Here is a 27,850-nt window from a genome sequence, read left to right as displayed (position 1 = left end):
CGCCTGGGAAAGCAGTGGAAGATGGCCCGAGTACTTGAGCCCCTGCACCCATGTGGGAGACCCACTCTATGAATTAGTCCCTGCTGGCCTTCACAGCCTTGTCTCATGCCATTTAGCCCATCCTCGTGCCTGGCACTCCAGTTGGCCACAACGGCTGGAACTGCACCAATCCGAAGCCAGGAGCCAGGAGCTTCTTCCAGGTCTTCCACATGGGTGCAGGGGCCCAAATACTTGGGCCATCTTCTACTGCTTCCCCAGGCCATAGCAGAAAGCTGGATTAGAAGTGGAGCAGCAAGGACTCAAACCGGCACCCATATGGGATGCCGACACTTCAGGCCAGGGCATTAAACCACTGCACCACAGCGCTGCCTCCACCAGCTCCTTGAAATATTCTTTCCTGCCAGCTCCTCCGAGAGGCTTCTGTTGACCACCTGTGTAAAGTAGTGCGTGTGTCCACGTACCTCGTTCTCATCATGGGGACCTCTGTTACTAGTGGTTGATTTTGTTATTCATTGCCTTTCTTCCTCACTGGAATAGAAAGGTCTTGTTTGCCTTATTCACGTGTATGTTGTACTTCCAGTTCCCAACACTAACCTGACATGTAACAGGCATTTAGTAAAACTTGATGAAAGAAAACAGGCAGCATTATGGCACAACGGGTTAAGCCACTGCTTGCAACACCAGTATCCCATATCAGAGTGTTAGTGTAAGTCTTGGTTACCCCACTTCTATCCAGCTTCCTGCATTGTGCCTGGGAAGGCAGCGGAAGATAGCCCAAGTACTTGGGACCCTGCCACCCCATGGGAGACCAGGATGGAGTCCAGGCTCTTGACTTCAGCCTAGCCCCAACATGTCTGTTACAGCCATCTGGGAAGTAAAACAGCAGATGGAAAGTCTGTCTGTCTGTCTATCTATCTCTGTGTGTATGTATGTGTGTGTCTTCTCTTTGTGTCACTTTGCCTTTCAAATGAACAAATCTTAAAGAAGAGAAGGGTGGGGAAGGAAAAAGAACACATCAACAAATAAGGAACATGGAGTAGATATTTGGCCTAGTGATGAAGATCTCTGGGCTCCGGAACCAGCCAGCCTCTGCTGCCTGCAGACGGACATGATGGGTAGGAATGGGGGTGGCAGGGCCCCTATGCAGGCAGCAGCACAGACAGCTTGTAGTCCATGCTGACTTGCAACTCCAGAGGTTTGGTGTCTTGGTGATCTGCAAAAATGGTTTCCTACTCACTTGACCTAGAAAACCCCACAAAATCGTGCAAATCAAGAGGTTCACATCTTCATATTCACTTCAAGAATACCCAAGAAACTGCCCAGGCCATCAAGGATAGGCATATTTGAAAAGCCACCAAATACCTGAAAGATGTCACATTAAAGAAGCAATCTGAGCTATTCCTGCAGTACAGTGGTGGAGTTGGTGTGTCTAGGCCAAGCAGTGGGGTTGGACACAGGGTCAGTGGCACACAGAAAGTGCCGACTTTCTGTTGCATGTTTTTTTATTTATTTTTTAATGTGAACAAATTTCAAGTATTTTAAAAAGATTTATTTATTTGAAAGTCAGAGTTACACAGAGAGAGGAGAGGCAGAGAGAGAGAGCTTCCATCCGCTAATTCACCCCTCATTTGGCTGCAACAGCCGGAGTTGTGCCTATCCGAAGCCAGGAGCTTCCTCCGGGTCTTCCTATGCGGGTTCAAGGGCCCAAGGACTTGGGCCATCTTCCACTGCACTCCCAGGCCGTAGCAGAGAGCTGAATCAGAAGTGTAGCAGCTGGGACTTGAACTGGCACCCATATGGGATGCTGGCACTACAGGCAACAGCTTTACCCGCTATGCCACAGCACCAGCCCCTCAGGTATTTCATATATACAGATTTTCTTAAATGTTTGTTTATTGTTTAGAAAGGCAGAGAGACAGAGAGCGAAAAGTCTTCCATCCACTAGTTCACTCCCCAAATGGTCACAACAGCTAGAGATGTGCCAATCAAAAGCCAGAAGCTTTTTCCAGGTCTCCCGTGTGGGTGCATGGGCCCAAGCACTTGGGCCATCTTCTGCTTTCCCAGGCCATAGCAGAGGGCTGAATCAGAAATAGAACAGCCAGGACTTGAACCAGTGCCCATATGGGATGCCGGCACTGTAGGCAGTGGCTTTACCCGCTATGCCACAGCACCACTGTTGCACATGTTGAAAAATGCAGAAAGTAATGCTGAGCTGAAGAGTTTGGATGTAGATTCTCTGGTCATTGAACACATCCAAATGAACAGAGCTCCCAACATGCGCCACCACCCTGCGGAGCCCATGGTCGGATTAACCCATGCGTGAGCTCCCCGTGCCACACTGAGACGATCCTCACTGAAGAGGAACAGATTGATCCTAAACCAGAACAGGGGGTGTCACAGAAGAAAAAGATCCCAGAAGAAACTAAAGAAGCAAAAACTTATGGCTCAGGAATACATTCAGTATAAAATAAATGTCAGTTAAAAGGAGAAAAGAAGACATCTGCATCCCAGATCAGTACCTGCTCCTGACTCCATCGTCCTGCTCATCCAGACCCGGGGAGCAGCCGTGATGGCTCGACTGACTGGATTCCTGCAGTCCACATGGGAAACCTGGATTGCATTCTCCATTGTGGATATTGGGGGGATGAACCACAGTATAGCAGCTCTGGCCCTCTCTGTACCTCTGAAAAAAAGAAAAGCAGAACAGATGAATGGAAGTAGAAAACGGAAAATTCCATGGAAGCGAACAATTGCCATCTCTTGTTGGTTCCTGGTTGTGAAGTGAGCCGGAACTGAGTCTGGCGACTTCTCATTTTAAACTTTGGCAGCTGCCCCTTGCCTCCCTTCTTCCTCATATTTTTATCCTCCTCTTTCCCAGGGGATCGCAAAGGAAGTTTCCAAAGACCATGTCAGTTTCCTTCTTTGGCATTCTGAACTCAGAATCCTTTCAAGCTCAAAAGAGTTGTGTACATAGATTGGTTGAGGGGGATTACCTGGAGACAGCCAGAAGCCGTGGTTATGCTGCCTCTTGGTCATTAGTGTGGCCCATGTTTGAGCATTCACTAACAGATACATGAACCTGTAACAAATAAATAAACTGAAAGGTGTTCCTTTTTGATTATTTTATTTGAAAGGGAAAGGTACACAGAGAGAGAGAGAGATCTTCCACCCACTGGTTCACTCCCCAAATGGCCACAAGAGCCAGTGCTGGGCCCTGCTGAAGCTAGGAGCCTGGAACTCCATCCAGGTCTCCCACATAGGTGGCAAGGCCTCAGCTACTTGGCCATCTTGCACTGCCTTCCCAGGCGCATTGGACCAGTGCTCACGTGGGATGCCATTGTCACAGGTGGTGGCTTAACCCGCTGTCCCACAATGCCAGCCCCAGCTGATAGGTGCTCTGAAGAGACAGTTATGAGAATGCAGGGGTATTTGATAGGACAGTCAGTCTCTGAGCAAATAGCCCCTGACCAGGACTGGATAAAGTGAAGGAGCAAGCTGTGGAGTTGGATTTGTTGGACCATCTTTTCCAAGCTCTTCCTCAGTTTGCTTTCATTCCCTAAGTCCCCCTTCTCACCTAGACTATAATTCCACCATTTACTTTAAAACGCTGAGCCCAGAGCCTTCTATACTGTTACACTGCACACCTCTAAGGGATGTTACTCAACGTGTCATCCTAGTGGTTTGAGTATTTCTTTTTTTTTTTTTTTTTTTTTTTTTTGACAGGCAGAGTGGACAGTGAGAGAGAGAGAGAAAGGTCTTCCTTTTGCCGTTGGTTCACCCTCCAATGGCCGCCGCAGTAGCGCGCTGCGGCTGGCGCACCACGCTGGTCCGATGGCAGGAGCCAGGTGCTTCTTCTGGTCTCCCATGGGGTGCAGGGCCCAAACACTTGGGCCATCCTCCACTGCACTCCCGGGCCACAGCAGAGAGCTGGCCTGGAAGAGGGGCAACCGGGACAGGATCAGTGCCCCGACCGGGACTAGAACCTGGTGTGCCGGCGCCGCAAGGCGGAGGATTAGCCTAGTGAGCTGCGGCGCCGGCCTGAGTATTTCTTATAAAAATTTTCCAGCAGGTGGCAGTAAAGTTCATGGGACAGGGTGGCTTTTTCTAATTTGCACAAAAGTAGGAAATTCTAATTTGCATTTAGGCTGTGTCTTTATTCCTTTTTCCTTCTCTGAGACATCAAGGTCCTTTTGTTTCTGGGCTCCAGCCTTGTTCTGTAAGCTTTTTTCTTTCCTTTCTTTTCTCTTCTTTCTTTTCTGTCTTGAAATAATTGCAAAAGTCTTACAAGAATTGTAAACATTGTATTAAAAATAAAAGCCATACAACCTTGTTCTGTTTTACCACTTGTTAACTTTTGACCTTATCTGCTATATCCACCCCTCCCCTGCAGTATAGAAACATGCTTTTTCATGATTCATTTAACAGTTAGTTACAAATATCCAGCCTGTCTACCCCTGTAAATTTTTTGAGATTAATTATTTATTTTGAAAGATACAGAGATCTCCCATCTGCTTTTTCACTCCCCCAAAACCAGTAATAACCAGGAGACAGGAGCTGGGAATGCAGTCCATGTCTCCTATGTGGCTAGCTGGGACCCAACTACTTTGAGCCGTCACCTGCCGCCCTCCCAGGTGCACAAAAGCTAGAATTGGGGGCAGAGCTGGACTGGAACTCAAGTACTCAGATACAGAATGCAGGCGTCCCAAATCGCATCTTGACCCCCACGACAACCACCCATGTCCTCAACCCCCGCCTCATTCAGATGTTCTCAGTTGTCCCAGGGGTGTCTTTTTAGGTATTTTTAACCCCTTTATCCAGGATCCAGTCTGGGATCACACTTTGCATTTACATGTTACCATTTCTCCTTACTTTCTTTAATCTAAAAAAGGCCTTCAGCCTTTGTGTTTTACACCATTGACATTTCCAAAGAGAACAGGTCAGCTGTGTTTTAGACTGTTTGCCTGGCTGAATTGCTTAGGTATTTTCTCGTGAGATTCAGGTTCTAAGGTTCAGGTAGAAATACTGTCGAAGTGATACTGGTGCTCATTGTTTTGTACTCCAAGACACAGGGTATCCATGATACCCCAGGGTATCATGACAGTGATCTCAGCAATCTATATTGAAACGGTTCTTGTAGCCCTGGGAACTCTGACATGGTACTGGGACTCAAAGACACACAGTGAACCTGCTGGTTCTGAAACCAGGAGCCATGGGGCGGGGGTTATAGTGCTTGGGGTTAAGCTGCTGCTTGGGTCACCTGCATCCCATATCAGAGTACCTTGTTCAAGTCCCAGCTGTTCTGCTTTCAATCCAGCTTCCTGCTAATGCATCCTAGGAGGCAGCAGATTATGGCCAAAGTGCTTGGGCCCCACACACTGGAGACCAGGATGGAGTTCTAGGCTCCTGGTTTCAGCCCGGCTCAGCCCTGGCTGGTGTGGCCATTTGGTGGGGGGTGAACCAATGATCGGAAGATCACTCTCTGCTCCAGCCCTCACCCCCCAGTCACTCACACTTTCAAGTAGGTGAAAATAAGCAGATATTTAAGGGGCCAGCTGTGGCAAGATGAGTAAAGCTGCCGCCTGCAGTGCTGACATTCCATGTAGGGCACCTGTTCAATTCCCGGCTGCTCCACTTGCAATCCAGCTCCCTGCTAATGCGCCTGGAAGCAGAAGATGGCCCAAGTGCTTGGGCACCTGCACCCATGTGGGAGACCTGGAAGAAGGCCCTGACTCGTAGTGTTGGCCTGGCCCAGCCCTGGGCTGTTGGAGCCATTTGGGAGTGAACTAGCAGTTGGAAGGCTTTCTCTCTGTCTTTCCCTCTCTCTGTCTGTAACTCTACCTCTCAAATAAATCTTTTTTAAAAATTAGCCAAGAATTTCATCCAGGTCTCCCACATGGGTGGTAGAGACCCCAGCACTTGAGACATCATCTGCTGCCTCCCAGGGTGCACATTAGCAGGAAGCTGGATCAGAAGCAGAGGTGGAGCCGGCGCCGCAGCTCATTTGGCTAATCCTCTGCATGCGGCGCCAGCACCCCGGGTTCTAGTCCCAATTGGGGTGCCAGATTCTGTCCCGGTTGCTCCTCTTCCACGCCAGCTCTCTGCTGTGGCCCGGGAAGGCAGTGGAGGATGGCCCAAGTGCTTGGGCCCTGCACCCACGTGGGAGACCAGGAGGAAGCACCTGGCTCCTGGTTTCGGATTGGTAGCCACAGCGCACCTGCCATAGCAGCCATTTGGGGAGTGAACCAACGGAAAAGGAAGACCTTTCTCTCTGTCACTCTCTAACTCTGCCTGTCAAAAAAAAAAAAAAAAAAGAAAAGAAAAAGAAGCAGAGGTGAGACTTGGCACTCAGTATGGGATTTGGGCATCCAAGCAGCAGCTTAGCCCACTGCACCACAGCACCTTCCCCTGCCTCCCAGTTTTCTCTCGCCTTTGCAACATCACTAGCTGGGTCCCGGTTTCCTTTCAGGACCATAATACCTCTTCCTTCTCTTAGTAAGTCATGTTCCCTGACCAGAGTCTCCAACCAGAATTGGTTGCTCTGATACAGTTGGTGTCTTCTTAGTGTTTTCTTGATCTCAAGTTAACTTCCTTTGGCTCCACCAAGGCTAGGTTTCAGATAATGGTCTTAGAGGGTTTTCTTTTTTTAAGATTTTATTTTTATTTATTTGAGAGGTAGAGTTACAGATAGTGAGAGGGAGAGACAGAGAGAGGTTCTCCATCCATTGGTTCACTCCCCAAATGGATTGGAAGAGGAGCAGCCTGGACTAGAACCGGCGCCTATATGGAATGCTGGCACCACAGGCGGAGGATTAACCTACTGCTGCCAGCCCCAGAGGATTTTATTCATGTTAAAAATAAGAATGTGGTTAGGCCGGCACCGTGGCTCAACAGGCTAATCCTCCACCTTGCGGCGCCGGCACACCAGGTTCTAGTCCCGGTCGGGGCGCTGGATTCTGTCCCGGTTGCCCCTCTTCCAGGCCAGCTCTCTGCTGTGGCCAGGGAGTGCTGTGGAGGATGGCCCAAGTGCTTGGGCCCTGCACCCCATGGGAGACCAGGAGAAGCACCTGGCTCCTGCCATCGGATCAGCGCGGTGCGCCGGTCGCAGCGCGCCAACCGCGGTGGCCATTGGAGGGTGAACCAACGGCAAAGGAAGACCTTTCTCTCTGTCTCTCTCTCTCTCACTGTCCACTCTGCCTGTCCAAAAAAAAAAAAAAAAGAAGAAGAAGAAGAATGTGGAGGCTTGGGAAGGTCAAAGTCATGTAGTTAGAAATACCACAACTCAAACTCCTGTGTCTCCAGCTACAAAGCCCTTCTTTGGCCGAGTAAGGGAGCTCGCAGCAGGGCTGTTAGTGTCGACATGTCCTTTTAATGGACTGAAATGCAAATGGTAGTGTCATTGGTGCAGTGCCAGCAGCTGTCATCCAGGTTCTGAGGTGTCTTTAAGTAGAAGAGCTTAGATTTTTCCAGTTTGTACGAAAGACCCCGTTACCTGGGATTGGTCCTGGTTTATGCAACTTCCTGACGTAATTATTAATAGCGCCCCTCTCACTTTCAGAAGCATTATGGTTTAGATAATTGTATGATTTCCTACCCATCATCCTTGCTGGCTTCTTCTCAGACTAACACGGAAACATGTTTTGCTGTAACTGATGCTGATAGAGCCTGATCTATTTTCCTTCACTTCCCAGTTGCCTGCAACAGCCAGGGCTAGGCCAGACTGAGGCCAGGAGCTGGGAACTCCAGCTGGGTAGCCCACATCCCAGTTTGCGCATTTTAAGTTAGCTTTGATAAGTGAGGTGTGCCTGGATCTGTGTGCTTGTGGGGTGCTCCCCGAGCTGGGGAGCAGTCCTGGCCTGGTGGCTGGCAGCTGTTCTTATAACCTCCTTTCCTTTTTCCTTTGGCAGTGCACGATCTGATTTTCTGGCGAGACGTGAAGAAGACTGGCTTTGTCTTTGGCACCACGCTGATCATGCTGCTCTCCCTGGCAGCCTTCAGCGTTATCAGTGTGGTTTCTTACCTCATCCTGGCTCTTCTGTCTGTCACCATCAGCTTCAGGGTCTACAAGTCTGTCATCCAAGCTGTGCAGAAGTCAGAAGAAGGCCATCCGTTCAAGTGAGTTGGAGTATCTCGAGTGACACTGCATGTTGTAGCGAGGGGTTTGCTGAGGCTAATTAGGTCCAAAACTTGACCTGGCTGCACATGAAGAATTACTGGGTCCAGTACAGCTGAGCAGTGGTGTGAACCCCCAGTTAGAGACCTTGAGGTCTTTCTTAGAAGCAGCTGAATTAGGAGGTAAGAACTTTTTGACAAACTAGAGACTCACATGTTGAGTCCAAAAAGGACTCTACATTTCTGGGCAGGGTAGGGAAAGCAGAGCGCCAGGGACAGCACTCAGATGGCGTCCCAGGCACGTGGGGATGCCCCAGATAGGTAAGTCTTGAAGCAACTTTGAAATCTTGCTGTTGAGGCCTTGCTCTTAGTGGTACCAGAACCCAGGCTGGTTACTCCTGGTCTTCCTCTTCATTTTCTTCTTAGCTCTTTACTTTGCTTGATACCACAGGCAAGTCGGCAGGTCCCGCACGTCTAAGATGTGATTCTAGCTTCTCTGGGTGTGCTCTCACTTTCACATTACGTGTTCTTCATGCTTTTCCTCTGCAGAATGTTGGGCCACAGAAAATGTTTACATTATAGTAGCAGCTGATGGAGTTTTTCTTAACGTTTTTATTTTAATTTTTAATTGTTTTTTAACACACAATATGATTTGTAGATAACAACTCTAAGAACATAATTATATTTCCTTCCTCTCTCCTTCTTACCCTTTTTCTTTTTAGTTTTTGAGATAACATATTTTAAATTTACGTTACAGTGAAAAGGTTTAATTCTTCACCAAATAAGAATTTAACAAGTAAAAAACAAAAAGACCTTAGTTTAGTGGGAACATAGACAATGGCTATAAGTAATAATTGAATGGAAAAATGACCAAGTCACCCATATACAGTAAATTTTAAAGTAATCACAGATCATTAAAACTATAGTAGTATAACATTCTTAACCATTGGTTTGACAAAGGTATAAAACAGAGTTTTACAAAACTATATTTGCAGCAATACTGGATCACACAGACATTTCTTTTGTTTGTTTTGGTTTTTTGTTGTTGTTGTTGTTGTTGTTTTGTTTTTAAGTTTTAGCTCCCACATATAGGGGAGAACATGCAGTATTTGTCTTTCTGGGTCCAGCTTACATCACTCAACATAATGTTCTCCAGTTGCATCCATTTTGCTGCAAATGGTAGAATTTCATTCTTTTTATGGCTGAATAATATTCCATTGTGTATGTAAACCACACTTTCCTTATCCATCCATCAGATGGTGGATGTCTTGTTAGTTCCAAATCTCAGCTATTGGGAACAGTGCTGCTATAAACACTGTAGTTCAGGTATCTTTGATACATTGTGTTCAAGTCTTCTGGGTATATACACAAGAGTGGGATTCCTGGGTCATATGGCAAGTCTGTTTCTAGTTTTTCAAGAAATCTCCACACTGTTTTCCACAGTGGCTGTACTAATTTACATTCCCACCAACGGTGAATCAATAAGTTTCCCTTTGTCTACATCCTTGCCAGCATTTGTTACTCTCTGGATTTTAGCCATTCTGACCTGGGTGAGGTGATGCCTCATTGTGGTTTTGATTTGCATTTGTCTGATGGCTACTGATTTTGATCATTTTTTCATATATTTGTTGGTCATTTATTTGTGAACTACCTATCCAACAAAGGATTAATATCCTGCGTACATCAACAACTTAAAAACTCAACAACAAAAGCAACAGTCCAGTTTACGGTTTTTTAAAAGTCTTTTACACAGAGAAGGGACCATTCCTATGGCCTCTGAGGACTACAGCCGAACAGGTTTCTGGCTGCTACTCTGGCCCTTGTATTTTCTCTTGGTGAAAATAAACGTAAACCATATATGTGACATTGCAAATTAGAGCACCTAAAAGGTAATCTGTAGAAGTGAAATTGACACTGCAAGATGGGATGACTTTGAACAGCCCTTGCCTCGACTGTTCAGGAACAAGGTTTTATTTTTTCATATACTTTGTTGAACTCTTTACTTAGTGTATAGTTGATCTTATGTGTATAAAGTTAATTGAAAATGGATCTTAGTAAAAATAAGAATAGGAACAGGAGAGGGAGGAGGGAGAAGGGTGGGAGTTAGGTACGGTGGGAAGAATCACTGGGTTCCTAAAGTTGTATTTATGAAATGTGTGAAGTTTGGAAACCTTAAATCAAAGGTTTCTGGGAGGAAAGAAAGAACATGTATTGCAAATTAGTTTTAACAAATCAATAGTTATCAAATGAATGAGCAAATAAATTACAGTGTTTTTCAGCAAGCACAGGTATCTTGATGGGTTCCCCCCGCTTTTTCATGACACTGGAGGCTTAACCACGTTTGTCGTACTCAGTTGTAGTAACTACAACCTCTAGTTTGTTTTTTGGTTTTTTTTGACAGGCAGAGTGGATAGTGGGAGAGAGAGAGACAGAGAGAAAGGTCTTCCTTTTTGCCATTGGTTCACCCTCCAAAGGCCGCTGCGGCCAGTGCATCTCACTGATCCGAAGCCAGGAGCCAGGTGCTTCTCCTGGTCTCCCATGGGGTGCAGGGCCCAAGCACTTGGGCCATCCTCCACTGCCTTCCCGGGCCATAGCAGAGAGCTGGCCTGGAAGAGGGGCAACCGGGATAGAATCCAGCGCCCCAACCGGGACTAGAATCCGGTGTGCCGGCGCTGCAAGGCAGAGGGTTAGCCTGTTGAGCCACGGCGCCGGCCACAACCTCTAGTTTTTAAAACTCTTTCGTTGGTAGTAAATATTTTCTGGATTGGAAGGGAAGTGTGTCTGTCACTGTTCTGTTTCCCCACAAGACTGTGAGCCTCTTAAGGCAAAAACAGTCTTCACCTTTTTGACATCCCAGCACCGAGCAGTCTCTGCTAGGCAGTAGGCAGCCAGTAAATGCCGAGTGTATGGGCAAGTCAGGAGCACATCGACCTCTGGAACAAAACTGGGGTCTTGGAGTTTGGTGTGGTTTCCAAAACCCTATCAATCCCACATCTCCACCCTCCTTGTTTGTCAACAAATGTTATTCTGCCTCCTTATCATATAGAACTATATGAAATGAAATTAATATAGAAATTAAATTCATAAATAGTGTAATCTGTCTACAAACATTTAAAATAAATAGATCTATTATAACAGAAAGATGTGATAACATAGAAAGCATTTGTAATGTGTTTCAGTCAGTATTCAATTGCTTGGACATGACAATACCAAAAATATATAATGAATAAGTCATAAACTTGTACCTGCATGTATAATCACCAATAAGATGTAATTTTCCAAAACAGTAAAAACTTTATTTTAAAAAAATTTAATGAAGTTTTATCATAGAAATATTTTTAGAAAATCCAGGATGTGTTGTAAATGTGGAGAAAATGACTGTATGTGTTCTGGGTTCTGAGCTGTAAGGCAGTTCACCTCCCTGAGGCGGTAGCAGTGCCACAGACTGTATGTGTTCTGGGTTCTGAGCTGTAAGGCAGTTCACCTCCCTGAGGCGGTAGCAGTGCCACAGACTGTATGTGTTCTGGGTTCTGAGCTGTAAGTCAGTTCACCTCCCTGAGGCGGTAGCAGTGCCACAGACTGTATGTGTTCTGGGTTCTGAGCTGTAAGTCAGTTCACCTCCCTGAGGCGGTAGCAGTGCCACAGACTGTATGTGTTCTGGGTTCTGAGCTGTAAGGCAGTTCACCTCCCTGAGGCGGTAGCAGTGCCACAGAACGCAGGGCAGCTGGTTGCTGTTGTGCCTGTCCTGTTCCATGCAGACGTCTGCCGTCCTTTCTTCCTAACCGACAGTAGTGTTTCCTTCCCACGGCAACCAGAAATGTCCCTTCAGGTCTGGAAAGCACTGCCTAGGGCTGCTGTGCTGATAGAAAATCTTTTTCAGTGTCAAATGTGTGACTGTTGTTTCTTCTTTGGGAAGAGCCTACCTGGATGTGGACATCACCCTGTCCTCAGAAGCCTTCCACAATTACATGAATGCCGCCATGGTGCACATCAACAGGGCTCTGAAACTCATCATTCGTCTCTTCCTGGTGGAAGATCTGGTTGACTCCTTGAAGGTCAGTCACCTGTGTAGGTTCTGGTGGTATTGCTGAGAAAACTCTGTAGATTTCCTGCCCACCATGCAGGGTTATGGCCAACCCCTCTATAATAAAAGGTCAACAAGACTGAAGCATGACAAATGCATTTGGTCATAGTTTTACGTGACATGAGAACCTTCAGAATGAAGACTCAAAGACCCAGGATGGTTTCTCCATCCTTATGCTTGCGTTCACTGAAGCTGGGACAGCTACGTTGAGTAATGAGATTGGACCAAAAAAGGCCTATTAGACAAAGGTCAGAAGGTTTTTAAAAAATAACCAATTTATTTGAAAGTAAGAAAGAGTTCTTCCATCTTCCATCCACTGGTTTATTTCCCCAAATGCCCAGAGCTGGATTAAGCAGGCCAAATTCGGGAGCTGAAAACCCTGTCCTGGTCCTTGGGTGTAGCAGGGCCCGAAGTCCTTGAGCTATCACCTGCTGACTCCGAGAGTGTGTGTTAACAGGAAGTTGGAATCAGAAGCAGAGCTAGGGCTGGCATTGTGGCATAGTGGGTAAAGCAGCTGGTTCAAGTCCCAGCTGCTCCACTTCCCATCCAGACCCTTGGGCCCCTGTACCCACGTGGGAGACCAGGAAGAAGCGCCTGTCTCCTGGCTTTGGATATGCCCAGCTCCAGCTGTTGCAGCCATTTGAGGAGTGGACCAGTGGATGGAAGATCTCTCTGCCTCTGCCTCTGCCTCGGAGTGGGGGCGGGGAGGGCTCTCTGTAAACTCTGCCTTATAAATAAATAAATAAACCTTCTTAAAAAAAAAAAAAAAGAGAGAGAGAGCTGGGATTCAAACCCAGGCACTCTCCTTTTTTTTTTTTTTTTTTTTTTTTTTAATTTATTTGAGAGGTAGAGTTACAGACAGAGGGAAAGACAGAAAGGTCTTCCGTCCATTGGTTCACTCCCCAAATGGCCGCAACAGCCAGAGCTGCGCCGATCTGAAGCCAGGGGCCAGGAGCTTTTTCCCTGTCTCCCATGTGGGTGCAGGGGCCCAAGCACTTGGGCCATCTTCCACTGCCTTCCCAGACCACAGCAGAGAGCTGGATTGGAAGAGAAGCAGCCAGGACTAGAACCAGCGCCCACTGGGATGCCCGTGCCACAGGCAGAGGATTAACCCACTGCGCCATGGCGCTGGCCCCTCAAACCCAGGCACTCTCGACATGGGATGCAGTCATGCCCAGCAACATCTTCACCACTGCGCCAAATGCCCATCCCGATCAGAGAACTCTTTCATGGCCTGCTAGCTCCAAGAGAGAAAGGTGCAAAATAGAGTAACTGTCTTAAGTGTTATGGCTGGCATTGGGGAAGAGGGATTCTAGGGTCTGCCACACCTTTGGGAAAAAAATTCTAGTTCCCATGGCTTGCCTTGTCAGGGAGAAAGGGGACAACAAAGTGAAGGTCAAAGAGAAACTTGCTTCTGAGGCTTTCACTTTGGGATATCATTTTCTTAGTCCCAACACCAGAGACGAGGTTATAATTCAGAAGGAAAACAGTACATGCGGCTTTATCAGACAAAAACAAATGCACACTGTCTTAGCCTGTAAAAAATGAATAGAGGAAGGGCTGGTGCGGTGGCACAGTGGGTTAAAGCCATGGCCTGCAGCACTGGCATCCAGCGTGGGCACCAGTTGGAGTCCCAGCTGCTCCACCTCCAGACCAGCTCCCTGCTAATGCACCTGGGAAGGCAGTGGACGATGGTGTGGGAAACCTGGAAAAAGCTCCTGGCTCCTGGCTTTGTCCTGGCCCAGCCACATCGTTACAGCCATCTGGGGAGTGAAGCAGCAGACGGAAGATCTCCCTCCTCTCTGTGTCTCTCCTCGGTCTGTAACTCTGCCTTTCAAATAAGTAAATAAATCTTTAGGAAAAAATGAAGAGCATTAATAAAGGTACTCCCTCCTGGAGGGTGGGCATCGAACAGTGGTAACATGATGGGCAGCAGGGCAGTTGCCATCTGTCTTCAGACCTAAGAAAACCACAGAATTCTCTCGCCCACTCAGATGTGTACAAGTGGAGAAGGCTTCATTGTGGAGTTGCCTATGCCATATATCACTGTGTCTGTGCGACCTTAATGAACTAGAGGCGAGTGGAATGAGTTAACTTGAATTTTTCTTGTGGTTATTCCCATGTAACCCTCTGATGTTTGCCTTCACAGCTGGCTGTCTTCATGTGGCTGATGACCTATGTTGGTGCTGTTTTTAATGGAATCACCCTTCTGATTCTAGGTAAGATGGAAGGAAAGTGTCTTCATGCCCTTTAAAGTGATTTGTAAAAATAGGAATGAAAAGATGTCCACCTTGGCTCCACTCCTTCCTCTTTTTTTTTTTTTTTTTTTCTTTTTAATTTATTTGGAAAACTTACAGAGAAAGGTGTATCCATCTGCTGCTTCACTCCCCAGGTAGCCACTGCAACAGCCAGGGCTGGGCCAGGCTGCAGCCAGGAGCTCCTCTCAGGTCTCCCATGTGGGTGCAAGGCTCCAAGCACTGGGCCATCCTCTGCTGCTTTCTCAGGCCATTAGCAGGGAGCTGGGTCAGAAGTGGAGCAGCTGGACTCAGGCCATCCAAGTGGGATGCTGAAGTCTCAGGCGGCTGCTTTACCCACTAGGCCGTAACACCAGCCCCAGCCCAGCCTTTAAAATGCAGAGATTCTGAACCAGATCCTGGAGGAACCTGTGTTTGTGGTCATGGATTTACTAAATTATAAGTAAATATCAAGACAGCTGAAAGCAAAGGAGAGTTATCCAGATTTTGGTTTAAATATGAGGATTTTATTTATAGTATCCTTTTTTTAACTTGGAAATTATTATTTATGGTACAAAGAAGGCAACCTGTGAACCTAGAGGGCTTTTAAGTAGCACCCTAAATTAGCTCTCTTTATCTACTTGCCCTAAATGGGAGCTCTAGCCAGGATTGCTTATTTGGAGAAAGATTTTTTTTCCTGCATCTCATGAGGAAAACCGTGTTGCTTTGCATCTGGAGCCTTTGCGATCACCTCAGACACTTACGTGGCCCATGATCATGTCTTACAGCGGAGCTGCTGGTGTTCAGTGTCCCAGTCGTCTATGAGAAGTACAAGGTAAGCCTTGGTGGTGGTCGCACATGCCTGCAGTAGAGGCAGCATGATGGGCTTTGCCTGTGGGAGGCTGGTAATAGTGATTTCCTCCAGTGAGAGAAGCTGGGACGCAGGAGAGGTACGGACAGGAAGGAGACTCTCTGTGCACTGCGTTTTTATCACCTGGATACATTATCTGTTCGAAAAAAATAAATTGGAAAAAATGCTTCACTAAAAAAAAGTTGGATGTCTAAAAAGACCCTTAAATTCACTTATGTAAGGGAATCCATCAGTGTTACTAGCTGTATAAATTGTAGGATGATGTGTACAGAGTACACTAGATGTATGGGGTTGGGTTTGGCTTTTCTTATTTAAAGATTTATTTATTTGAAAGGCAGAGCTACACAGAGAGAGGTCTTCCCTCCGCTGGTTCACTCCCCAGATGCTACGACAGGCAGGTTTGGGTCATCTTCCACTGCCTTCTCAGGGGTTCCAGCAGGAAGCTGGATCAACAGCAGAGCAGCTGGGGCTCCTGGCGCTCTGTGGGGTGCAGACATCACAAGCAGCAGCCTGACCTATGTCACACTACAACTTTGGCCCTTATTTTTGGCTTTTTGATGTTAAAATGAATTTGCCTTACCCATGGGGTAGTAAAACATGTATGATTACAGAATGTAGATTAGATTTACAGTTTCTGGTATTTAGAAAATGGTCTACACCAGCGTCTTACCTCTGCATGAGATAAGTGACTTTTACTTCAGCAAAATGTGGCATAAGTTCAAGTCTGAAACCAAAAAGGTTTTTTCTTTGTTGTTTGCTTATTTATTTGAGAAAGTGCTTCCATCTGATGACCCATCCTATCCCCTATATTACCCCAGTGGCCAGGGTTGGGCCAGGGCTGAAACCAGGAGCAGGGAACTCAATCCAGGTAGCCCACATTGGTGGCAGGATCCACTCCACCTGAGCCATCACCACTGCCTCACAGACTGCGTTCACAGGAACGCCAGAGGCCAGACCCAGAGCCAGACATCAAACCCAGGCACTCTGTGTTTTAAAAACTTATTTATTTATTAGTTCATTCATTCATTCCTTCATTCATTTATTTGAAAGAGTTACAGAGAGCGGGAGAGACAAGAGACCCTCCACCCGCTGGTTCACTCTCTAAATGGCTGCAGTGGCCTGGCTCAGCCACGTGGGTACAGGAGCTCCAGTACTTGGCCCATCTTCTACTGCTTTCCTAAGCTGGATCAGAAACGGAGCAGCTGGGATTCATGCCAGCATCGCAGTTGTTGGCTTTACCCAAAAAACCCAGGCCCTCTGATATGGGACACAGACAACTTCAGCCCCTGAAACAAGAAATTTTTAAATTTCTGGGCATCGTTCTCACCTTCCAGAATATTCAATAGTATTTAAAGAGTGGTTAAACTAGAGAGAACAACAATGCCTTCAGGAAAATTGCTCACCTCTGTGTTGCCACAACTGACTCTCTTCTTTCTTACAGACCCAAATCGATCACTATGTTGGCATCGCCCGGGACCAGACCAAGTCGATTGTTGACAAGTGAGTACATTTAGGGATCACATGTCATCACCATTGTGCTTTGTTCTTCAGTTATGTATAGTCCTCTGTATAAAATGCTGCTTACAAAGAAAGTTACCTTCACCCTGAAGAAAACCTTGGTTAATAGCTTGATTTAGTAAGAAATTATTTTCACCACTTCTTTAAAAAACATGCTGTATCTCAGATTACAAAGGAGCAGTGGAATCAAGACCACGCTGCCTTTTTGAACAGCTTTTAAATGTTCCTGGTTGTTTCCCCACCTCCATGACTGCTTATATCAAGGAGTATCCTTTTTTGTCTTAAATTATTCACAACAAATAAATGTGAACCCAACACTTCAAACTAAAATGCTAACATTTTTCTGTTTTCTTCAGATATTAAGAAACAGAGTCACAAAGAGTTAAAACCTCGTTGTGCCCTAAGTTACTTTCACACCCAGATTTTTGTGCATCTTTCAGGTTTTTCAGGAGGAAACTGTGTATCCAGAGAAGTCTGACTTGATGCCAGACTGCACTGGTGCTAACGCCAGGCTGGCTGCAGCACCAGTCCCCATCTGGTTGTTTGGTTCGTAAGAGATGGTTGGCGCGCAGCTTTAGACCTGATGGTTTGGTCGCCAGGGTTAGCTGCCTTGGGTCCTCTGCCGTGGGTATGATACTTGTGACCTTAGCAGCAGGTGACCGGAGTGACACCTTCGCCAGAGCAATGGGCAGCTTTGGTACCCTGCCAGGGGCGGGGGGCAACTCTGCAGTTGTGAGCACCCAAAACCAGGACCCATGGCCTCCTCACCTGTCTCCTTGACCCTGACTTCTGGTTCCTCACCAGCACCAGAGGGTGACCTGTGGATGTGGAACACTGTGTTCAGGTCCCCACATTTTTCTGCGGACCCCTGGTGTGAAGGGGACAGGGCTGGGGGTGGATCTTTCCAGACCTCCCTCCCATCCCAGGCTCGCCCCACGCCAGACTCGGCCGCCACTCGCACCCTGCTCCCTGTGAAGACAGGAGACTTCCCCACGGAGCCCGCACCTCTTCTAGCGCCTCTGATGAAACTGAAACTTGGGACAAATTTTTCACTTCCATTGTACTTTTCTTTTCTCAATAGGATCCAAGCAAAGCTCCCCGGAATTGCCAAGAAAAAGGCAGAATAAGCACGTGGAAGCCAGAAATGCAACAGTTACTAAACCCCACTTCCTAGTTATAACGTCCTGACTTGTGAAGGCGCGTGCTCAGTGTCAGCGTGAGCCTGCATTCCAAGCTTTGTTTTGTAATTTGATGTTTTCTCCCTTCCCTTCCCTTTGCCCTTAGTATCAAGCACAAGAAATGTTGGACTAGAAGAACTGACATCTTAGACGAATAAGGAAAGAATGAGATTAGTGGGATGAATCAGTACCTTAGTGGGGGAGGAGCTTTGCCTGCAGCTCGGCAGGGGAAAGTGGGCAGTGAAGGTGGGGCGAAGGACGGAGCCGACCTCTGCAGCTTCCCGTTGTCGCTCTGCCCTTGTTGTTAAGAAGCAATGATTAACGCGTGAAGAAGCTCTCTGAGGACAGGAGTGGGATGCCTTCCCTGGGGTCCCCAGAGCCCTGCGATCCCATCCTCCCGCCCTCCAGAGTGAGCAGCTATTGCTAATAGTCCTCTTCTTCACTTCATGATACAGCTTCCGACTCTGGATAACCTAACGGGGGCTCGTGAGAATTCCTGATTCCCAGAGTGGAAGTGGAAAGTAGACCTTGTCCTAGGGGCAGGAAGGGCTCCACCGTCTGGGAGGGGGTGTCTGCGTGTCGCCAGTTCTGAGCAGTAATGTGAGAACTCATTCCTGGGTGTGCTTCCCCTCTTCCCTGCCCACCTCCCCTCTTTAATAAATATGGTTGTACTTTTCTTATTATGAAATAAATGTCTGTAACTGCTGTACACTGCTGTAAACTTGTTAGAGAAAAAATACTCTGCATGTGGGCTCCCCAGTTACCGAGTTATTGTGGCCCTGTCTCAGTCCGTGGAGGGAACGGCCTCACAAGGTGACCTACAGAAACACAAACGGCCTTGCTTCTTTGTTTTTCCCTTGTGACTTGCTTCATCACCTGCTGCATCTTTAACCTGTGTTCATCAGTTTCACCTGAGGACCAAAGCCAAGCCGTGCCACGTGTCTGTGGCTCAGGGACCACAGATCGGTGTAGGGAAGTGCAGTTCGTGGTCTTAGGGAGTTGCAAGTGCTTTGCGCTGGCTTTATGGGTCTGTGTTGTTTTGAGGGTTCTTTTCCTTTGCAGGCACAAAGTGCCTCAGCTCTGCCCTGGCCCAGGGTATCCCTGCAAGCTCTCCAGGAAGTTCTAGGTGAAGGTGACCAGGCAGGGGGCAGCGCGTGTAGGCGCGTGTTGAGGGTCTGTGCGCATGGATGGAACATCAGGTGCAGGGCAACTAGGAAGGTTTGGCTCCGCTTTGAAACTAAGTTTCTTCCTCCCCTTCCCCACGAGACATCTGTGAACTTGAAAGAAAAGTCACCTGCCAGTCCCTTCAGTCGTGGCCACGCAGGGGGACTGAGAACTTCCAAGTAAGGGCTGCCATGTGCAATGGTGGCAAGAAGCTGTCTTGTCTACATTTTTGGGGGAAATTTGCTTAGGAATTTAGATGGGTGAGAGGTACCCTTGCCTTACTCCATTTTCTTTTCTCAGTCCCCTCTCCTTGTGAATTTTTTCTCACTGATTTCACATCGCAGTGGGAGATGCACTCCGTCCTCCTCTGCCTCCCAGGAAGTTGATGCACTGGTTGTCTTTTGGGCTCCCCCCAAAGGACCTCTGCACTGGAAGCCTCCAGACCCAGCTTGTCTTCTGTTGCTGCTGTCTTTAGATAATTGGAGAGATCTTTGTGCCACACAGGATTTTTTTTTTTTTAAAGAAAAACTTATAGATGAAAACATTACTAATGAAACTGTGCGTGTCTGTGCGTGCAACATACAAATACAGTAGCACCTACGGAGCTTGACTCTTGGTTCCTGTAAAACTGCAAATTGATGTGATATTAATAAAAAAAAACAGTGATCATGGTGTCATTCTGCTAGCTTTATTCTTTATACACAGTTTGGATAAAGAAAGAACCAAACATGGCTTCCACTCCCTCCATCCTTACTCCACTTGGGGGGCTTTAAAACACAACTTAGAAGGATTCCCAAGATTGCAGAATTCCCACGGTAGAGCTGTGCATTTGGTTTCTGAAAGAAAATAACCCTTCTAAGAGGTGACCACAGGAGAGATGAGGAGGAGTGGAAGGGACTGAGGGGCCGGGGTCCCCCAGGGCACCATGGAGCAGCGTCTGCATCAGTCGCCAAGCACTGCAGTCGAAGGTGTGATCACCACAGCAGATGGGAACGAAACACTCCGGTCTTTGCTGAGACATCTTGTCTGCCCCAGACTAAGGCCTCTGTGACCCTCAGGCTGGGCTTTAAGAATGTATGCAACATACCTCTTAGAAAACTCAGGCGGAAATCTTTTTTTAAATGACTGATGCAAACAGCTTCACAAATACGTATACAAATGCTGGAATAATGTCACTAAGTAACATGGAGTATAAATATGTATTGAGTAACATTTACATATGGGTCGTAATAGCAGGCATACCATTAGCAACAACAACAAAAAAAAGGATGAAGAAACTTCACCTGTTCTGTCAGAATCCCAAGGCAAGAAGGAGGCACACCTAGGGATGAGGACCACCTAACCCCCAGCCCGTGAGGCCATAGCTTCAGTCCAAGCAGAAAACTGGCCCGACACCTGCCCTGCCACGGGCGTTGAAGACTTGAGCTGCAGCAGGCTCGCCGGAGGAGGCCGGTCCCCACCCCAGTTCTCTAAGCCTGGCGTGAGGAGCAGGGGTTTGTGTTTCCAGTAAGTTCCCAAAATGCTGCTGAGGACCTGGGGGCCACTCTGCAAGCCGCTGGCGTGCTCTGGGCCGCGCTCCTGTCCGAAGGCCCCTCCCTGGTGGGGAACCATCCCTAACCTGTTCTCTGCCCTGGCTTACCTGAACTTCGGCAGTGGGCTCGGTGAGTACAATCAGTTGCCCCAGTTTGCCTACTGTTTTTGAGCGGAGAGAGCAGGAAAAGGTAAAACACTTGTTCTGAGTCTGAAAACAACGTGCGATGAAGGAAAGGAAAAAAATGGTAGTGCCGTAATCTCTGTTCTGACACTTTAATACTGTCTCAGAAACCCAGAGGCCCGCGCTCACTGGCAGCTCGGTCCACTGTAAGTCCACTCGGTGTCTTCCCGAATCCCTGGTGGTCTCATCACAACACAGCCTCACCTTACCGGGGACAGCCTCGCCTGGCGTCCAGCAGGGCAGGCAGCAGCCCACACCTTTCCCGCGAGGCCTGCGTGGGGCTCTGCCACCCCGAGGAGCCCCGGCTGCACTGTGACAGGCCCACAGTGCGCAGCAGGCACTCTCTCTGCAAGCTAAACCAGGAGAATGGCGTGGTGCGGCCCACACCCAGCTGGGAGTCGAGCGGTCTCCTAGCTCTGATCCTACCTGGCCGTGAGACCACGTCACCCTCTGGGCTCCGACCCGCCTCTGCACGGCCGGAGTGCGGGTGGGGTGGAACTAATGTTCTCCAGGGTCCCTTCCGACTCTGACAATCTTGAATTATATAAAAACGCTATAAAATCCGTGTATAAAATCCAACTTCCAATCAGGAAGCGTCTAGGGGACTGGGCCTGAGGCACTTGAACCTAGGGCTCTGGCCTGGGAGGGTACGGGAGGCAGGGGGCTTCCTCCTGGCCGTCTGCGCTCCCACCCGCCCAGGTAGCCGCCACGCCAGGGGCCCGCGCCCTGGCCTCCAAAGCCAGCCTCATGTCCCATCTACTGTCCCTGCACTTGCCTTGCTCCGCAAAGGGCGCAGGCTGGGGTCCAGGGACAGCAGGCGGAGGGGGCTGCTTTAGCCAGGGCCGGGCCGGGCTCCTGCGTCCCTTCCCGCCTCGGTTCTTCCTCCATCACCTCACAGCTTATCTCTGATACACGCATAATAAATAAGACATTTGCACATAAGGGTGATCGGGTCAGCTCGCCTGCCCCTCCCCCTTTCATATAAAAGCATTAAATACAGTTTCAAAATAAAATACAAAGAGCAAAAAAAGGGCCTAATGGCGGGGCCACCTGTTCTCCACGGGAGAATCAATCTACACACCCCTCTCGGACCTGCCTGGGAGATCGCCGGCCCTTCCCCGCCCCACAGGGCCTGGCGCTGCCGCGGGGAAGGGCCACGCAGGCCGAGGCCCGGCCCCAGGCCTGGGGACTGAGGGCGGATGGCGCGTCCACGGCAGACAAAGGGGAGCGGGGAGGGACCGGGCTGGGCGGAGAAGCCGGCGGCAGCCGCATCAGGGGCGCCGGGCTCTGAGCTTAGGGATGAGCTGGGGGCCCTCGGGGCAGGAGAGGAGCAAAGGAAAAAAGTGCTAATCCCTTCCCGCGACCTCGGCCCTGGGGACGTGGGTGGAGCCTGGGGCGCGCGGTCAGCACTGCGCCCGCCCGGGGCTGGCCCAGGCCCGCTCCGCTCCGGCACGGCGTCCGCGCGCCCGCCGCGCCCCGCCCGCGGTCCGAAGCGCTTTCCCCGCCCCCGCGGCTCCGCCTCCCGCCCGAAGCCCCCGTCCGCAGCAGCCGGGGCCTCCGGGAGGCCGAGAATACCAATTAGGGCTGGGAGCCGCGCCTGCAGGCGTGCAAGGCTGCAGGGATCTGGGCCCCCGGCCAGGGCGAGGGGCCGGGGAGTCCTGCCCGCCCTCCGGCCCTAACACTGACAGCTGGCGCCCGCACCCCGGCCCCGCGGGAGCCACCGGGCGCGGCCTGGGGGCTGGAAGCGCTCTCGACGCGAACACTGCGAGGCCGCTTTGGCTTCTCGGAAAACGTGGGAGGCCCCGCGCCCAGCAGGGCCAGGGCTCCGGGCCCCGTCCTGCGCCCGGCCCGGCCAGCGGGGGGCGCGGCGGCGGTCCAGGCCGCGGGAAGTGCTTGCTTCCGGCGCGAGGGTCTCTTGGCCCGAGGGCCTGGCAGCCCGGCGCCGGCCCCCAGTGGCCTACGCCCGGCAGACGGCGCCCGGCTTGAGGTCCGCGCCGCTGTCGCGCGGCGCCGGGGCCGGCGGCCCGAAGCCCTCGTGGCCGTAGCAGCGCAGCGCCGCCTCCTCGTAGGCCTCCAGGATGGTCTGGCGCTCCTCGGGCGTGAAGTCCATGGAGAAGGGGTGCACCTGCAGGATGTGCCGCTTGATGGTGCTCACCTTGAGCGTGGCCAGCGCGCCCCCGCACACCATGCACACCAGGCCGCGCCGGCTGCCGTCGTAGTCCATCAGGTACTCGCCCCGCCAGCGCGGCTGGTAGTTCCGCCGCTGCTCCCGGCTGCGGGGCGGGGGCGGCGGCGGCGGCGGCGGGGGAGGCGGCGGGGGTGGCAGCGGCGGGAAAGCCAGCCCCCCGGGCTCCTGGCCGTCCTCTTCATCCTCCTCTTCCTCGGCAGACCGCTCCAGCGGAGCCCCCGGGGAGAGCGAGCTGTCGCCTGGGGAGGGACAAAGGGCCGCGTTGCAGCGGGTGGGGGAGGTGGGGTGCCGCGGCTCGCGCCCAGCCGCCGCCCCCGCCCCCGCCCCCCAGCCTGCCCGCGGCCTCCCACGCCAGGCCCGGCCCTCGGGCGCGGCCACCTGCTCTGGCTCCCCGGCTCACCCCACCACTCCTCCTCTGGCTGCTTCTCCTCTTCCCCTCCCCCCTCCGCGGAGGCTGCGGCTGTGCGGGGGGCGGCAGGGCCCCGAGGGGACTCGGGGCAGCGCAGCCCCGAGGCCAGCAGGCGGGCGGCCTTCTCGCTGCACTCCTGGGCGACCAGGGCCTGCGCGGGCCCGCCGAGGCGCGAGGAGCCCGGGTGGCGCCGGCGGATGTGGCGCTGGACCGTGCTCATCTTGAGCGAGGCCAGCGCGCCCCCGCACGCCAGGCACACGAGGCCGCGCCGGCCGCCGTCCAGCTCCAGGAGGTACTCCAGCCGCCAGCGCTCCTGCCGGCGGCGGCCCCCCACCCCCTCGCCCGCCTCCTCTGCGGGCCCGGGCCTCTCAGGGGCCCAGCCAGCCTCTTCCTTTACGTCGGGGGGGCTGAGGTCCTGAGAGGAGGGGGCAGCAGCAGCAGAGGCCGAGTGCCGGCTCTTTCTGGTCAGGTCCCGGGGAGCGAGGTCATCGCCTGTTGGGGAAGGGGTGAGGGAGAGGGGCTCAGCCTGCAGGCCGGGTTCTCCTAGCCCAGTGGAAGGGGGTCTGTCCTTGTTCCTCACCCCAGCCCCAAGTCAGCGCCCCTGCCAGGATGTGTGTGCGAGTGAGCCCAGGGGCCGGTGCCTGCCTCCCAGCTTTGGCCACAGACTCTAACAGGAGTGGGAGGGGGGTTCCTCCGCCCTGGGGCGGCCGCGCACCTGCTGGGGGCTGGGTGAGCTCAGACAGCGCCTCGGGCCGGCCCCGCCAGGCCTGCAGCAGGGCGCTGCGCTGGGCGCCGCTGAGCCCCAGCGAGCTGGGGTGGGCCTCCAGCACGTGGGCCCGGATGTCCTGTAGGTGCAGGCTGGGCAGTGCGCGGCCACAGGCCATGCACACCAGCCGGTTCCCCCGCGGGTCGTAGTCCATGAGACACTCGGCCCGGAACCAGTTCTGCAGGGACTCCTTCAGCGTCCGCTCCAGGCGCCGGGCCCCCAGCCCCCTGCTGCCCCCCGGCCTCCGGGAGGCCGAGAGGCGCCCACGCCGCTGGCGCCCGCAGCCCCCACCGGCTGGGGCTTTGCCTGAAAGGGTTGGAGGGAGGGAAGGAACTGAGACTGCGGGCCTGGCTGAACCCCTCCCCCACAGCCGGGTCCTCCGCTCCCCTTCCCTGTCCCCAGTCCTGCACACAGACCCAGGTTCTAACCCCTGGCCTGGACTTTGCTGTCGTGCCCCCCTCCCATGCCCATACCCGCACCAGCCTTTCTCCCTACATGTCCCCCCTCACCTCTACCCTGCTGACCGCCCCCCACACTGCTCTACAATAAGGCCACTCCCAGAGCCCTGTCCAGGCCCCTGCCTCTCCCTATGGCGCATTACCTGGGCCCTTGGGTGGGCAAGCTTGGAGGCTGGCCCCCTCCTCCTCCTCTTCCTCCTCCTCCTCCTCCTCCTCCTCCGGCCCCGGGGCCCCCAGGCCCTCGGCCTCGCCGCAAGCCCCCAGCCCCAGGTGGGCGTCCCAGCTGTTACTGATGACCTCCTTCTCCCGGGGGCTCCAGTGCAGGGAGTAGGGGTGCTTCTGCCGAATGTGCCGCTTGATGGTGCTGAGCTTGAGGGTGGCCAGGGAGCTGCCGCACACCATGCACACCATGCCATGCCGCGCGGGGTTGAAGTCCATCAGGTACTCCAGCCGCCAGTGGTCGTGGTAGTAGCGCCGGTGGTCGCGGCCGGGGATGCGGCTCTTGCCAGGCCTCGAGGCCCGGGCCTCGCAGTGGTCTGAGTATTTCCTGCCTGAGGATGTGGGTGCCCTAGCCCTAGACGAGGGCGGGGGGGCGCTCCCCCAGGACCCCAAGGCACCCCCTTCCAGCTGAAGATCTGGCCCTGAAGAAGGGGAAAGGGAGACAGTTTCTCAATCTCCAATTTCCAGGGAGAAAACCCAGGGCTTTGATTTTGAAGCCTGAGAGAAGGGGGGGGGGGGGCGTTCAGGGGGCAGGCAAGGGGTGGCAGCCGCCAAGGCAAGGGTGCAGGAGAGCAGGGCCCTTCACAAAGGGTGAGGACCCTTTAAGGGCGGAGCCAGAACAAAAGGATGCCAGGGCCAGCTTGGACTTTTTCAAAAAACCGAAGGTGAGGGCCAAGGAGGCAGCCGGCTCCACGAGGTGCCCTGCTTGGACGGCAGCCGTAGGGAGGCAGCCAGGAGAGCAGCAGGCAGGGGCGGTTACAGCCGGAGCCGAGAGGAACAAAGGGGGCAACCAGGGCTGTGTGTGCACGGGACCCACCCACCCGGGGCCCCAGCCAGCAGGGCCCCACCCAGACTCCTCTCCCGTTTTCCAAGGATGCTGCAGCCGCCAGCTTCCCGAGGGTCTCCCTCCAGAGCTGAGCCAAGCACTGCCCCTTTCCCCAGCCCCACCCCCCAGGGGAACAAAGCTGTCCACACCTCCGGGGACCTGGACTTGCCCGAGGCAGGATGGCAGGAGAGCCACCGGGGTGGCCACTGACGGTACTGCGGCAGGGAGTGTCCACCGGCGCCCATTAAGACTCAGGATCTATTTTTTGCTCTGGCAGGGCGCCGGCCACTGCCCAGCAATCAGAAGGGCGGGCAGCCGGGAGGCCCCACTAACCAGAGGCGTTCTCTTTGCCAGACAGACAGCCGGAGCAGCCCCTACCGGCCCTCTTCTGGCTAGAAAACGGGCTGCCGGCCACACGGGCTGAAGGGCCGGCTCTGGGCTTTAGCGCAGCAGAGATCCCAGAGTGGAGACAAAAGGCAGGATCAGAGAGGGAGGGCTCCCACCGCTGCTGGGGGCCGGGGGGTTCCTTTCAGCTTGTGCACTGGCCTCGGCCAGAGAGCTGGGTTCGAATGCTGCCTTCACTGTGACCTGCTAGGTGACCTCGGGTAGGCGGTGTCGCCCTCTGGCACTGAGCCTCTTTGTCCGCACAGGCGCTGGGTGGCTATCTGGCGTCTAAGCATCCTTCCAGCCCGGGATCCGTGCCCCACTGAAGTGGACTGGCCCTTTAAGAGCCGAAAAAGAAGGAGGAGCTGAGATTCTTTTAAAAACAAAAGGGGCTGGGGAGTTCCTGGGAGGGGAGCGCAGAGGTGGGAGCGGCGGAGTCTCCCGGGCCGGGCAGGCCGGGGGTCCCAGGTGTGGACCCGGCGGCGGAGGGAGAACTGGCTCCGTGGAGGAGCGAACGAGGAGCTGGGGCTGACGAACCGGGGCCCCGGGCAGCAATTCCGGAGAGGAGGAGAGCGAGGACGCGCGGGCGGGAGGGGGCGTCCGCCTTTGTGGGCGAAGCCCCCTCGGCCAGCCCCGCGCGTCCGGGGAGAAGGTGCGCGCTCAGGGCGAGGCCCCGAGACGCCGGGGGCAGCCCGGTTTCCAACAGCGGGGTCCCGAGCTCAGCCCTCGGGGGGGCCCTCCAAGGGGACACGGGGTCTGGGCTGACTTTTAAGAGGCAGCGGGCTAAGAAAAAGACCACCTGGGAGTCAAAGAGAAAGGGGCGGGGGCCGCAAGGCCACCAGCCTCGCGCCTCCCCCCCCGCGGCGCGCCGGGCCCTGTGGGGCCCCTCGGGCCTGGCGCCCCAACAGAGGGGCGCCGGCGGCGGCCGCGGGGCCCTTTTACGCACGAGGGGACCCACCCAGCGCCGCCGGCCGACCCCGGGAGCTGGGCGGGGGGCGCCCCCGCGAGCCCTGCAGCCGCGATCCGCGCCCGCCAGGTGGCGCCCCCGGCCGCCCTGCCCGCGTCCCCCCCTTTGTTCGGCGGCGGAGAGAGGGGCCCGGAGCCCGGAGCCGCAGCCCTCCCCTCCCCCCGCGCCGGGGCCCCCGCCCGGGCCGCCGGCCCCAGCGCTTACCGCCATCGTCCTCCTCCGGGTCCGCGCCGCCGCTCGACCCGGCGGGCGGCAGCCGTCGGCCCCGTGCCGAGGCCACTGCTGGCCCGGGGCCGCCCCTGCCGCCGCCGCTCCGGCTCCGGTGGTCCCCGCCGGGCTCCATGCGCTGCGCTGCGGAGCGGGGCCCCGGGGCGGCGGGGCCGCGCGGCCGGCGGGGCCCGCGCGGGGCGCTCGGTGCGCGGGGCCCCGGGACGCGGGGCGCACGCACGGCGCGGCCGGCCGCACGGACGGCTGGCTGCTGGCTCGGCGGCGCGGGCTGGACCGGGGTGGGGATTCCTGTCTGGGGCCCCTGGGGCTCCTTTAAGGGCTCCTGGGTAAATTTAAAGGGGCCGCGCGCTATTTCCTCCTGCCAGCTCGCGGGGGGCTGGGGGCGAGAGGCGCGAGGCGAGGAGCCCGGCCGAGACTCCGCAGCCGGCGCCCGCTCCGGACGCCGGGAGCACGGACCTCGCGGGCCCGCGCCGCCGCCGCCGCCGCCCCTGGGGCTCCGGTCCCGGCTCCCCAAGGGTCGCCGAGGTGCCGAG

General features: G+C 53.2%; 2 protein-coding genes and 1 pseudogene across 2 annotated transcripts in view; 2 read left to right on the top strand and 1 right to left on the bottom strand.

Annotated features, from left to right (window-relative positions):
- Positions 1 to 19,674, top strand: part of RTN3 (reticulon 3) — a 67,286-nt gene extending 47,612 nt beyond the window's left edge. Inside the window, exons 2-7 of the mRNA XM_062195951.1 lie at positions 7,905 to 8,112; positions 12,026 to 12,164; positions 14,343 to 14,412; positions 15,216 to 15,262; positions 16,740 to 16,798; positions 17,898 to 19,674. Coding sequence (XP_062051935.1) covers positions 7,905 to 8,112; positions 12,026 to 12,164; positions 14,343 to 14,412; positions 15,216 to 15,262; positions 16,740 to 16,798; positions 17,898 to 17,943 — 569 coding nt within the window. The 3' untranslated portion in view covers positions 17,944 to 19,674. The remainder of the gene's footprint in view (positions 1 to 7,904; positions 8,113 to 12,025; positions 12,165 to 14,342; positions 14,413 to 15,215; positions 15,263 to 16,739; positions 16,799 to 17,897) is intronic.
- On the top strand, positions 1,222 to 2,466 carry LOC133764831 (large ribosomal subunit protein uL22-like; annotated as a pseudogene).
- Positions 19,675 to 22,829: 3,155 nt separating the features above from the next.
- Positions 22,830 to 27,432, bottom strand: ZFTA (zinc finger translocation associated). Its single transcript, XM_062197807.1, has 5 exons — positions 27,294 to 27,432; positions 24,837 to 25,334; positions 24,185 to 24,541; positions 23,461 to 23,961; positions 22,830 to 23,299 (listed from the first exon to the last, which is right to left on the bottom strand). Exons 1-5 carry the CDS (start codon positions 27,430 to 27,432, stop codon positions 22,830 to 22,832), a joined length of 1,965 nt encoding a protein of 654 aa, XP_062053791.1.
- Positions 27,433 to 27,850: the final 418 nt, after the last annotated feature.

Source organism: Lepus europaeus, chromosome 7 (assembly GCF_033115175.1).
Source record: "Lepus europaeus isolate LE1 chromosome 7, mLepTim1.pri, whole genome shotgun sequence".
NCBI classification, from domain to species: domain Eukaryota; kingdom Metazoa; phylum Chordata; class Mammalia; order Lagomorpha; family Leporidae; genus Lepus; species Lepus europaeus.
The sequence above is the reverse complement of the archived record's forward strand: the minus strand, read 5'-3'. Positions and strand labels throughout refer to the sequence as shown.

What these genes read in the sequence shown, in the direction of transcription:
- ZFTA (XM_062197807.1), bottom strand. Translation starts at nt 27,432, where the DNA reads ATGGAGCCCGGCGGGGACCACCGGAGCCGGAGCGGCGGCGGCAGGGGC. An exon ending in TTGCCCACCCAAGGGCCCAG is followed by an intron (nt 24,542 to 24,836) that starts GTAATGCGCCAT and finishes CAACCCTTTCAG; the next exon opens with GCAAAGCCCCAGCCGGTGGG. An exon ending in GCCAGAGGAGGAGTGGTGGG is followed by an intron (nt 23,300 to 23,460) that starts GTGAGCCGGGGA and finishes GTCCCTCCCCAG; the next exon opens with GCGACAGCTCGCTCTCCCCG.